At 37.8% G+C, this 14,192-nt stretch overlaps 1 protein-coding gene across 1 annotated transcript in view; it reads left to right on the forward strand.

Annotated features, from left to right (window-relative positions):
• Positions 1-14,192, forward strand: part of tle2b (TLE family member 2, transcriptional corepressor b) — a gene marked incomplete in the record, with an annotated part of 103,630 nt that overhangs the window by 14,602 nt on the left and 74,836 nt on the right. The window contains 2 exon segments of the mRNA XM_037698127.1: positions 1,007-1,104; positions 3,010-3,073. Coding sequence (XP_037554055.1) covers positions 1,007-1,104; positions 3,010-3,073 — 162 coding nt within the window.

The raw sequence follows: 14,192 nt of genomic DNA on the forward strand, positions 1-14,192 counted from the left end.
ATATATATATATATATATATATATATATATATATATATATATATATAGATAGATAGATAGATAATAAACTACTACTTACTAATTGTATTACTATTCCTACTTTGCCATTTTTCACTTATCGTGGATCTTCAGGGTATGGATCTCCCGTGATAAACGAGGGACTACTGTATTAATGTGCTTAAACAGGCGGGAACATTTTTAAGAAAAATTAATTAATCGACTTCCTAGACACACCTGGCAGAACAAAGTAATATTTTATATTCTGTGGAGCAGAAAAATGAACTGATAGGAAGGTAAAAGAGGAAAAGGCAATGATCTCCCCTGAGTACAGACTACTCTGCATACTCCAGTTCCATCCCTAAAGAAAACAACTACAGCATCAAAAACATCAACAGCGCCCTTGTTTCTCCAACTTCATGGAGATAACAGAGGAGGTGGGTTACTGTCAGCAGCACTTTATACAGACATGAACAGCTGCTGGTGGTGCTTGGCCCCCTGGGAGCTGCTTGTTTTGTTGGGCCTTCTTTAGCTTTTAGCAGGTGAGATGGTACCATGATTCTCTATAAGTTATTCATTTGATGTTTCTTCCCTCCTTAGCTCTTTGTAGGCTTGAATACATTACCAACCTTGCAAAGTGGAAAGGATGCTAATGTGAAAGAAAGGGAGAAAAGAGGAGAGGAAGAAAGGATGGAGGGAAGAAGGCAGAGTCATCAGAGGAGAAGAACAGGGAGGCAAGGGATGAGGCTTTATGATGTGTGGGAAGAGAAAGTGACCTTCTTGCACATTTTCATCATGACTTCTTCCTTTTTTTGCCTTGTTATTCCACAGATGCACAATCACTCACATTCAGAGCTTTGCTCACCTGCACACACTCCAGTGTGTGTTACATGCAAGTTCACATGCTCTTGTACGCATAGGCAGCGTCTAATGTTCCTTTGAAGGGGTGCGTGCAGACCTCAGTTTATGTTGTTCGTTCATTCTTTCTCTTACATTTTGTCCTCTGCAGGTCCCCTTGCAACCTGGCCAGTCTTTCAAGTTCACAGTCCTGGAAACCCTGGATCGTATCAAGGAGGAATTCCAGTTTCTTCAGGCTCAGTATCACAGGTAAACATATAAACACGTATATAAACGTACACAAACAGTCTGTATCCATACATGTAAATGTCTTTTAGAAAATGTTGGTAGTTCTTTTTGTTTTGTTTTGAAACTGTGCTGCTCGTTTTATCTTAGCTGTTAGAAAACAACACTTTGAAAATTGTTATCAGCATGTAAAAATGACTAAAACTGAGTACAGCCTTGTATAAAACTTCTTTTATGACATTATCTCGAGCCAGAAAACCCCTTTTCTCTGTAGTACATTTCACATCGACAAAACTTTTTTACATTTTGTTGAACTTGTGAATCTCATTTACGCAAACATGCAAAGCTGAAAAAAAGTGAAGCTGTGACATTTTATACTCATAATATGTCTGAAGTTTCTGAATCTTTGGCCTTTAATCTCCTTAACTTGAACTTGAGTGATTCCTCAAAATATCAGCTTTAGACCCGTAACCATGGTAGAGACTCGTAACACCAACCATCGCTGGCAAAGTGCACAAATGTTAATGAATCTGTTAAATGTGGACATGATGACAGAACAACCATTATCATCAGTTATACTTTCACTCATTTACAGCATTGGCTTTTTAAAATTTATAACAACTATTAAAATTATACTATCAGCAGTCAGTCCTATTTGATTTCCATTAGTCATCTCAAGTCCCCTCACTTGAAGTTTCACAACATAACTTATCAGAACCTCTGATTTAAACAGCCTAGAAATGTTCTATAGTAATTGTTAAAAATAAACATTAAAAATAATAACATCAACAATAACAACAACAATAAAAACAATAACATAATAACAATAACAGCAACAATGACAATAACAATATCAATAATAATGACAATAACAACAAAAATAACAGCAATAACAACAACAATAATGATAATAACAATATTGATAATATCGATAAGAACGACAATGACAACAACAATAATAACAATAATGACAATGACAACAACAAAATTGATAACGACAATAAAAACAACAATAATGACAATAACATTATTGATAATAACAATATCGATAATAATATCGATAATAACGACAATAACAACGACAATAATGACAATAACAATATCGATAATAACGACAATAACGACAATGACAACAACAATAATAACAATAATGACAATAACAACAACAACAATAACAAAATTGATAATAACGACAATAACAATATTGATAATAACAATATTGATAATAATATTGATAATAACAACAATGACAACAACAATAACAATAATAACAATAACGACAATAACAACAATGATGACAACAATGATGACAACAATGATGACAACAATGATGACAATAACAATATCAATAATAATGACAATAACAACAACAATAATGACAATAACAATATTGATAATAATGACGATAACGATAATAATGATAATAATCATCATCATCAACATAACTATGCATGTTAGGTTGCCTTTAAACCCAGGCCTCCCTTGCAAAAGAGATCTGTGATCTCAGTGGGATTTGCCTGGTTAAATAAAGGTTAATAATAATAAACTTTATCTCTAAAAATTTGTCCTTGATTTACAAGGACAATTTAATAGTTTTTTTTGAGGTTGATAGCCCCCTTGCTGCATTGTAACCCTATTTGATGGTTTGTTTTTTTAACACAACAATGAACACATGATGCAAAGAATGAAATAATGCAGAATTGCATTCAGTTTTGAAAACACCGTGATAGTTTTTTCTATCATAAAGGCATTTTTTACACTCCTTAAAGAAGGCTCAGCCCTACCACCATACAGTAATTTATAATTGTAACTTTACAGAACTTTAAGCCATGAGTGATTCTTCATTATGTGTTTGATGATAATTGGACTTTATTTTACTAGATACCTGTAAAAAACAATTTGTGTGTCTGTTTTATTATTATTGTGCAGCCTGAAGCTGGAATGTGAGAAGCTGGCAAGTGAGAAGACAGAAATGCAGAGGCACTACATCATGGTGAGTCCAGTTTGGTTGCATGACTTGCTGATCTGAGATAATGTGGGTTTCTCTACAAGAATTAGTCTAGACTCTCTATTGAACTTGTGTGAAGCGTTTGTCTGCAGAAGCTGTTTGTCTTTGTGTCAACCAGAATGTAGATATAAAAAACACTAATATGACACCGTCTTTTTAACCTAGCAGCAGAGCATTCTGACTTTTTGAACCAGATAAATATATACAGATATCTAAATATCTTGTTGCCATTTTTGACTGATTTTGTCCAGATTAAGTGGAAGAAAAAAATATGGACTCGTCATGACTTTTTATTAATAAATACATGTTAATGTATAAAATTAGCCCACAGTTAAAGAGTTCTTCTTGAGCTTAATGTTCTGTTATAGCCAATTGAAAGACATGGTCTCAACAAGAAAACTGCCATTTAACACAATGGAAAACGAAACTCTTCAAGATTCAGATTGAAATGTGGCAAAATGTGTTGACTGTTCTCATTCAGCTTTGTGTGAACTCTGCAGAAAGTATAGGCAAAATGTGAAGGACGTCAAGGAGGAGGAAAGAAACATGGGAAGTGCCACATTGGGCAGGAACAGAAATCAGTGGTTGTCACCAAGCTAAAAGAAATGAGCCAAAAATGAAGGGCTACAGAGAAGCTGATATGGATATAGGGTAAACAGATGATTGCGACTGATCAATCATCAATATGTAGCAAAATGTAATTTGAACAAGAAGAAAATACTGGAAGTTTGGCTATGTGAAGAAAACCAGCTCTTCCACTGTCATTACTGAAACAGAGCTGACTGACAGGTTTCCATGGAAGCTTGGGGAACTTTTCTTACTGTGTTCTGTCACTTAAAGTAGGTTGATCTATGATGATTCTTTTTTCTAGAAGGGTTTAGCACTGGTTACCACAGATGTGGTCAGGACACCACTGTGGGTCATAAAACACCTGGCGTGGGATTTTCGGAGAATCTTCAGAAATCCAGTCAACTTTAAAATGATTGCCAGGAGCATATTTAGCCTCAACTGTTAGAAAGAGATTTAAACAGCCGTCATAAACATGTCAGATAGAATATAATAGTTGTTGAAGCTAAATGTGTTTTAGCATTGTTTGTTTCCTTCAAACATCAATAGTCAGGAATGCCAATCTGTATCTTTTGTTTTGTGAGCTAAAAGCTAAAATAATTAGAAAGTTGTGCATCAAAATACTTTTTCTTAATTTTTTCATATTCATAATTTTTCCTTTGTTTAATCTAAATAAAAATGTAGAAGAATTATAACAAATTTATTAAAATTTTACGTATAATTTAGAAAAACACATTGTTTTATTGGTAATTTTTTAAATTTATATATATATATATATATACATTTGTGGTTTGCTTTATTCTTCCGCCAAATAAACAACTGAATAAACACCGTCAATATTATAATATTACTTTTTATTTCTGGAGGCTGTAGTTGCAGAAGCTTTTGGCATAAAATATTACATTTTTGTACTGTTTATCTTATTCTTAATTATTCTTTTGTAACATGCTTTTTTTTTATTGTTTACCACATTTTGTTCCTCCTTCAAACCTTCTACCTTTTACAGTCTGTGTGTTTGGCACTTGTTTTCCTCTTATGCACTAAAAGCCTGAGCTCCTTGTTTCAGTGTGCCTATGTGACTAAAGGCTCACATGTATTGTTAAGCCTTCGTCTGTGGTACAAAACCCACACAGAGCCAACCAGAATACGATATGCACCATCTGCTAAGCTGCTCGCATTTCATAAACCTGGGAGAGCAGGCAGGATCAGGACTGTAAGCTCGATAGACACACAGATGGATAGACGGAAAGAGCGAGAGGCAGACAGGAGAGTGGGAGAGTACGGCAAGCAGATAGGCAAACTGGAAGTCACACAGATTGATGGTGAAACTTAGTCAGGAAGGGGATAAACTGATAAAATACACACACACTCACAAACACACTCTTAAGTACTTATATATATATATATACACACACACATGTATGTGTATACGTAACATGCATGTCTGTTTGTTTACACCTGCACAACTCCTGGTTATTCAGTTAATCTATAATTATTATTAAACATTTATTTAACCAGAAAGATCCCATAGAGATGAATAATCTCTTTTTCAAGGGAGGCCTAGTCAAGATAGGCAGCAACAACTAAACACAGTTACAAAGTTAAACAGTCCTGGTGCATGCTCAGTAATCCAGGTAGATGAAGCTAACAAGGTTGAGTCAGGTCCTCTGGACGGATTCTTCTTTGTTGAAACAATTCATCTTTTATCTAAAAGTCTTCTTCATTCAACCTTTATTCATACAGGTTATGGTTCTTTATGCAGGACTTCTTCAGGCTGAGGAGTTACAACAAACTCAAGGCCCTGCATACTTGATCTGAAGATGAAATCGGCAGTGTCCTAGTTGCATGATGAAAAGTGTCATTTTGTTTGGAGAGCAGCTTCGCCTGCCCCTTCTCGACACAAGGCCTTGGCCCAACTTTTTCTCAGGAAAATGCGCCAAGTATTGTGTGATTAGTCAGAAATTTGTGGGCGTGTTCGTTAATGTCAAAATGTGCTTCAACATTAAGCCATATACATATTGTGTAAACATACATATATACAGGTCCTTCTCTAAAAATTAGCATATTGTGATAAAGGTCATTATTTTCCATAATGTAATGACCAAAATGATACTTTCATATATTTAAGATTCATTGCACACCAACTGAAATATTTCAGGTCTTTAATTGTTTTAATTCTGATGATTATGGCATACAGCTCATGAAAACCCAAAATGCCTGTCCCAAAAAATTAGCATATTTCATCCCACCAATGAAAGACAAGTGTTTTTAATACAAAAAACATCAACCTTCAAATAATCATGTTCAGTTATGCACTCAATACTTGGTCGGGAATCCTTTTGCATGAATGACTGCTTCAATGCGGCGTGGCATGGAGGCAATCAGCCTGTGGCACTGCTGAGGTGTTATGGAGGCCCAGGATGCTTCGATAGCGGCCTTAAGCTCATCCAGAGTGTTGGGTCTTGCGTCTCTCAACTTTCTCTTCACAATATCCCACAGGTTCTCTATGGGGTTCAGGTCAGGAGAGTTGGCAGGCCAATTGAGCACAGTATTACCATGGTCAGTAAACCATTTACCAGTGGTTTTGGCACTGTGAGCAGGTGCCAGGTCGTGCTGAAAAATGAAATCTTCATCTCCATAAAGCTTTTCAGCAGATGGAAGCATGAAGTGCTCCAAAATCTCCTGATAGCTAGCTGCATTGACCCTGCCCTTGATAAAACACAGTGGACCAACACCAGCAGCTGACATGGCACCCCAGACTGGCATTTCCTTCTCCCCAGTCTTCCTCCAGACTCTGGCACCTTGATTTCCGAATGACATGCAAAATTTGCTTTCTTCCGAAAAAAGTACTTTGGACCACTGAGCAACAGTCCAGTGCTGCTTCTCTGTAGCCCAGGTCAGGCGCTTCTGCCGCTGTTTCTGGTTCAAAAGTGGCTTGACCTGGGGAATGCAGCACCTGTAGCCCATTTCCTGCACACGCCTGTGCACGGTGGCTCCGGATGTTTCTACTCCAGACTCAGTCCACTGCTTCCGCAGGTCCCCCAAGGTCTGGAATCGGCCCCTCTCCACAATCCTCCTCCGGGTCCGGTCACCTCTTCTCGTTGTGCAGCGTTTTCTGCCACACTTTTCCCACAGTATATATGTATATATATATATATGTATATATGTATATGTATATATACATATGTATATATGTATATGTATATATACATATGTATATGTGTATATGTATACTCTGAGTTTGAGGAAGAGTAGAGTGTCATCTGCTGTGTGTTTATGTTCAACACTGGGCTTTAACAGTGTAGGAGGTCAGGGAGCTGCAGATGCTGATGACATATCCATGTAGGTTAGCGTGGCAGACATTTAGCACCCCAGGCTGAGTAATTTGAACAAGAGCTAACTGTGGTGAGCTAACAGTGTTCTGCTGCTTCATGGGCATGGCTCAGAATTTAGAGGGAGGGAAAGAAATTGAGTAAGAGAGGGAGAGGAGGAGAGGCTCAATGCGAAAGATAGCTGGAGAGGAAAAAAGGCTCAGAGTGTCAGAAAAAAAAGCTGCTAAGCGATGGAGGGAAGGATACAAAGGGAAGCAAAGATGAAGAGAATAAAAGGAGTAGAAGAGACTGATTAAGACAGGAGGGATGTACTGATGGTGTGAGGGAGTGAAGTAAAAGGCAGGAAAGAAATGAGGGAGAGGAAATGTTAAAGAAAAGCAAGGGGACAGAGAGAGGAATAAAAGATGCTGTGAAGGGATGGAATGGAGAGAATGCAACACAAAGAGAAAAAGATAGTGATGGGATGGTGTGTGGAGTGTGAAATGAAAGAAAGAAAGATGGAGAGAGAGGGTGCATGCACAGACACGTAAATAATGTGAAGCAACATCGGACTCGCTGCATCCACAGAGGAGATAACCCAGAAGGCTATATTTAGCTCGTTAGGCCTGTCATCCACTGAGGCCTGTTTTCATAGACTGGGGGTCTGCTCACAGCACTGCACTGCTTCTGCCTTTACTATCTATCACTATTACAGTCCTAAATATACAAGCAGGGAGACTGGAGATAAGGTTCAATATGTGCAGTTGATGTGTATGCTTTAGAAATGTACATTTTATGAGCATGTGGCTATATATTATTGAGATGTTTTTATCCAGCAACACATTTGAAGGAAGCAGGAATGAGTCAAAACAATGTTGGATTTTACTTTAGGAGACAGTCAGTGCCACTCTTAATTATGTTTATTTTGTTATTAGTTCAGGATTTTTTTTGCTATCTGCATGTTCTTGCCTAATCTTCTACTAATCTTATAACATTTAGTACTTTATCTGCAGGATTGTTGCAATCATCATATATTGACCCTTAGAGTGACTTTTGGGGAAATATTCGCACATATTTGATTTTGTCAGTGTTTTTTTTATTTATTTTTATTTATTTATTATTTGGATGCTGTCAAGAATCGATATATTTTCTGACAAAGCTTAAAAAGATTTTTTTATGGCAATTTTTTTTTTCGAATTCTCTCATAACCTCTCAATAACATTACTACTCTTTAGTGTTCCTTAGGGGGGAACCGACCATAGCGAAATCCCATTATAAATGCTTTTCTGATCCCAAAATTGTCATATCATAAAAAATGCCTTAATTTTAATAATTTTTATTAACCTCTATTTTTATACTTTTGAGTTTTGTATTAACTTGCTCTGTGATACCTTTCTTTTTTATATTTGATAGATTCTGTAAAAAAAAATCACTGGGATGAACTTCCGCTTGCTCTTATCCCGCCTGAACATTGCTGCAGACTTCCGCCTCTCGTCTCATCTGACAAACTTATTTTAGTTTGGATGTTAAGAGCAAAAACATACTTGCATGTTGCACAAGTAAACATTTAAAGCAATAAAGCACCTCTTTGTTGGACCATCAAGCCACACATGTACGTTTCACCAAAATCGAAGCCTCAGTTTTAATTATCTGATCTGAAGGCCTGGTTGGCTGGATGATCTTCCAAAACTCCGAACTGGAATAAAACATTTTTTGTCTAAAAATCCTTTTGTGCAAACTAAAGGGACCCCACCCGCCTCCCCACCTCCCTTTTATTAAAATAAATAAGAAAAATTCTGATTTGAATAATTAAACTTAAATATAGAGGGTGTTTGTTTTTAAACAAAAGGCCATTAAAGAGTAAAAATGTTAAAATATTAATTTAAAATAGATATATTTATTTCAAGTTGTGATAGCTCTAAAAGATGTGAGGGGAAAAATTAAATAGTATTTTTAGGCACTTATGCAAGTTATCTTCAAACAGTTTAAAAGTCATCAGTTTAGAGATGTGTTGAAATGAGCTGCACCGATCCATGCCCGCTTTAAAACCACAAACAAAACCTAATTTGGGTGATGATGATGCATTGTGGTGCCTTGTTTAAATAAAGAGCAGCAGGACAAAGTCTGCAAGCAGGTTTGCTCCATCCCGTTCAGTTTATTTCTATAGCAGCAAGTCACAACAGAAGTCGTCTCAGAGCACTGTACACAAACATTCACATACTTTATAAAAGCTAGTTAGTAAAAGTTATATATCTAAGGAAGCCAACAGATTGTGTTGAATCTTCACTTCATCACAGTCTCCCATTCTGAGCAAGCACGTCGGCAACAGTGGAAAGGAAAAACTCCCTTTTAGCAAGAAGAAACCTCCAGCAGAACCAGGCTCAGGACGGGTGGCCTCTGTTTCGACCAGCTGGGGTTCGAGAGGAACAGGAAGGAGAAACAAATGAACATAGAATGGTAGGTCCAGGAGTACTTTCTATAGGAAGAAAGACAAAAAAAAAAAGAAAAACATGTTAAGGATATAAATAATTACAAATACAAACAGGTAGAGTAAAGCAAGTAAAGACAGCAGTGAGGAAATGTGGTCAGTTTGTCCTCCAACGGTCTAAGCCTATAGCATAACCAAGAGATAGCTCAGGAAACCCAAGCCAACTCTAACTATAGGATTTATCAAAAAGGAAAAACTTAAGCCTTTGTCTTCAGGCTGCTGCATGACTGAAAAAACAAGTACAATTAATAGACATCTTACATAAACTTTAAAAATGCTAAACAATTTGAGAGTGTGTTAATTTATGTTTGAAGGGTGTCTTTCCTGCTCAACTCTTTTCTGGGGCTGTTTTTGCTGCGTAATTTGGTATTTTCCCAGAAGTGACATCTACTTGTTAAAAAGAGGAGTGCAGAGAATGTAAAGCAGCTCAAATGACGGTATTGACAACAGCTCACTATATTGCATCAGAACCAACACTCACGTCTGATCTCTGCTGTTCACCCTGCAGCAACAACCCAATGCTCCAGCCTCACCACAGAAGCTGCTCAGAGACAACACAGTATTTCGAGGTGCTGACCAGTGCTTCAAAGTCTCCAGATTACAGGCAGCCTGCGTAGCTGCAGTGTGTATCAGGATAAAGCCCAGTCAATCAACCAAACAACCAAAAAACAAAACGTACTTACCGGTATGTTAAAGCTACGCAACTGTTAGCCAGTTGAAAAGTCACGGGTTGTTGGAGTTCAAGCTATTAGCATTTGCTGTGTAATTCTCCTAAAAATACTTGCAGACTTGAAGGTCACAAATAGCTCAGTAACATAAATTTTTTTCCTGCAAAATGTGACAGGAACACAGTCATAAACAAAATGAAATTAAAGAAGCCAAGATGTGCCGAGGCAGTGTATTTCTGTGAAGTTGTACTTGTCGCTCCGCCAACATATTTCAATAAAGGGAGCAATTTTCACTCTGTTGCTGTGCATCTCCTTATGTTGTTTAACTTTGCTAAAGTTTGTTTTGCCTCAGATTTACTTCTAAAGTTGGCAGCGGAAATATTTTATAATCCACGCTTGAAATGATGATGCAACATGGTTCTCAAATTGCTTCTGTCTGCGTGAAACAACATTTGAAAACGGGGTGATTGGGAATTTGGCAGACCTGCTCTTTGTAGATTTTTTTTAGGGGGGGTGAGGAATATAATTTGTGTTTTATATAGGCTGTACAACTGGGCTAGTTCATATCTTTGTATGTGCAGAAAGACACAGGCAATATGCATTTTTATTATGTTTTTGGCAGCTCCAAACAAACATCAAGTCTCGTACGTTGTGAGTGTCTGTGGGTTTTGTTCTCCTCTCTGCTGTTGTATTTATAATTCATGGCTCTCAGATTTCACTGCTCTCCTGAAATCCCACTGTGTATTTTTAAATAAGGTTGCATTGTAGCCCCGGCTAATGAGGGGGCGTAGATGTGTTGGTCACATGCCTACACATAAGTACAAGCAAGACTATCACCTGGAGAGTTGTGTTCACCTCTGCTGGGCTAAGGTTGAATTTAATATATAAACACTACCATCCCAAAGGCCACTGTCCTAATCTTTACTTTCTTTTATTTTCTTCTGCCTGTCCAGATTTCATGGTGTTTTAGTACATGTCTTAAAATCTACAAATTCCTGATTACGGTTCGAACAGGGCTGTGGCTTTATTTTTCATCCTTGCTGTCAAAAACAAGACGCACACTTAGAAGGAGAGCTGCCTGGCCCGTATAATACAGAGAATTTAAAAAAAGACATGGAGGGTGACAGCTCATGGTCAAGGGAAGGTGTGTGTGTGTGTTCGTGTGTGTGTGTTAGTGTGTGTACAGAGAAGCTGCAGGGGTCCAGTGTTAATAACAGACCAAGCTGCTGACATGAGGCAAATATACTGTTGCATAAAATTTCATTAAAAAATACAAAGTGTGATTTTAGTGATATTTGTTTTAATGTGCATGTATTGGAAAAAACGTTTAGAAGTTGTAATCAGCTAGGGGAAAAATGTGCAATTAATGACTCATAAGGTTCGAACAATGAGAAAACAATGTTCACAACAGTTTATTTGTTATATTTAAATAAACTGACAGAGTACAGCTTTAGTCAGCAGTCATCTAATCTCATGCACTAAACATGCATAGTTTGCAGTTACTCATTTTTTCCTATGCAGATTTCACTAAACATTTAAATCAATGCTAAAATGGTAAATACTGATTATTAACTGTAATTAACCTTAATGCTATTATTAATATGTCAATCTTTTTTGCATTTGGTTGTGCAGACGTCACTTAATAACTATTTACTGGTTGCGAGGACTATAAAAACACAGAAGTCATGCCAAATATAAGTTGCTCACACAAAATCCTTTACCTTCTTTCTGAAGGAAGTGGATTTGTACATGAAGTCTGCTGAAGTAAAGTTCTCACAGTACATTTGTGTTTTAGAGCACAACCTCGCCAACCGTTGATTTATTTCTCACATTTATTTAGTTCTTTATTCGTGAGTGACAACATTTTGTTAAATGTTCAGTGCTAATTAATTCAAAAGGCTCAGAGAATTTGTATTTCTTAGTTTTTACATAAAACCTTCAGGTGGCCGGCGTGGGACCGGTGGTCCGATAGAGCGCTTCAATAAAGAGTCGAAAAAGTCCTGGTGGGCTCCGGAGTGAGCGCTGGACCTACAGAGGGGGATCCCCCGCTCGGAGGTCCTCGTGAGCTGGCTACCAGCTCTCAGATTCGCCAATGGGTCTGGAGGCCTGGTTCTGGTCCAGTTCCTGGTGGGTTCCATGCGACTCTCTAAATCCGCCGGACGCCAAAGTCACTGTAAAGGACTGAACTTTTTCAGATCAGATCAAAACCTTCCCTCTAGTATTTCAGCAGAGGGCAATGGGGCTTCTGGGCGGGGCACTGTTGGCTTCTAGGAACTGTAGTAGTTATGAGCGGGATACCGTATAGGCTTATTGAGTGAAAACTACAAAATGGCGGTGCCTGTTCAAAGTATTTTATTTTTCGTTAACTTTTTACTGTACATTATCCAGTACTGTCCCAATCACGAGTTATAATAAAGCTGACAATCATGTGTCCTGTACAATTTTTTTCTTCATGTACAATCTTACTTTGAAAAACCGTGAAAGAGCCAGTCGGCGAAAGTCGAACCTTGAAGTAGCGTAGTAGTAGGAGGATTTTTCTCCTTTTTTTATGCTGGTAAAACTGTTTTTTTTTTTTCAGTGGAAACCATGATTGTATTGGGATTGCATCAGTGAATTAGTGGTCGTTTTTTGGAACAGTGGAACTCTGTGCCTATTTGTGTTGTCTCTGTGTGGGCCCACAGGCAGGATGAAGTGTGTGTACGTGCACACATATGCACGTGCATGCGCGTGCGTCTCTTTGTGCGTGTGTGTGTGAATGCAGTGCACTCGTCTTCTCTCCCAGCTCATCTGTCTGATTAGGGCTGACACTGTTCTCTTCAGCAACACAACAGTCACAGGCTGCTTAGGGAGGAGGTGTGTGATGGGTTGGGGGGTGGGGGGAGGGGTGCATGGATTAAAACATAAATAAAATAAAATAAATAAAAATATTAAATATTGACAGGAAAGGAAGAACGAAACGGCAGGAATGGGAGAAGTAAATGTCGAAGTGATGGAGGAAAAAATAGGGGGGGTGTCATAATTTGAACAGGGATAGCTTCTTGCTAAGCTAAGTATCACTCTGCCATCCTTCAGTAGGAGATTCTTAAGGGATTTAAGAATGGCCAGATGTATGGAGGGATTGAGTCTGTTTTAAGAGTCTTAACCTGTCTGAACTGTCTGGAGAAGGAAAAACAAAGCATCCGTGAAGAAGGGCTGCTTCACCCAAAAGGAGTATCAGACTCAACAAGGAGTATCAGCAGCTTGGTCTGTTCAGAGATAATTTCCTTAAACTCCAGTTGAGGCTACATGACTACAGATAGAAACTCAATATATTTCTCTGCATGTGAAAACCATTGGGACCTTGCCAACATGCCTTTGCTGTTTTGGCTCATGAGCACCGCAATGTTTGATTAAGTTTACAGGTTTTCACTGGTAGACAGCGACAATGAGCTGTTTTATTTTGCCCATCTATAAAAAATATGAGAAGACCTTGAAGTATCTCTCATCAGGGATAGAAAACTTTCTTTAATCAAAATAATTATCAGAGTATATGTAAGTTTTATTGACACTGTAATCATATTTCATTTTGGTCATCACTTGCTTTATAAGTCAAAGCTTGTGAACATAATGTGTAACCAGTATGACCTTTTCTACTTTTGACTCTTTTCAATGAATCTGTTTTATATCTTGTTTCATACACGCTCACCAACAACTTTATTAGGTAAACTTATCGGGTTGGATCCTCTTCTGTTTTCAGAACTGTCTTAAATCTTTTGGGCTTAGACTCAAAGTGTTGAAAACAATCTTCTGAGAATGCAATCTTTATTCACATGATGACAACATGCAGTTGCTGCTGATTTTAAAGTTATGTGTCCATGATAAACCTCTCCTGTTGCACCGCGTCTCAAAGGTGCTCAACTGGATTGGGATCCGGTGACTAGAAACTGTTGTAATCCAGTGAATCAAAACTTATCACAGCAGAAAATGTAGCAAGATGCCTATTTTCTGCTGTACTGGTAATGGTTAGGTTCAGGGTTAGGTATATACTGGTAATGGTTAGGTTCAGGGTTAGGTATGTACTGGTAATGGTT

Source organism: Nematolebias whitei, chromosome 3, assembly GCF_014905685.2.
Source record: "Nematolebias whitei isolate Nwh7 chromosome 3, NemWhi1, whole genome shotgun sequence".
Lineage (NCBI taxonomy): Eukaryota > Metazoa > Chordata > Actinopteri > Cyprinodontiformes > Rivulidae > Nematolebias > Nematolebias whitei.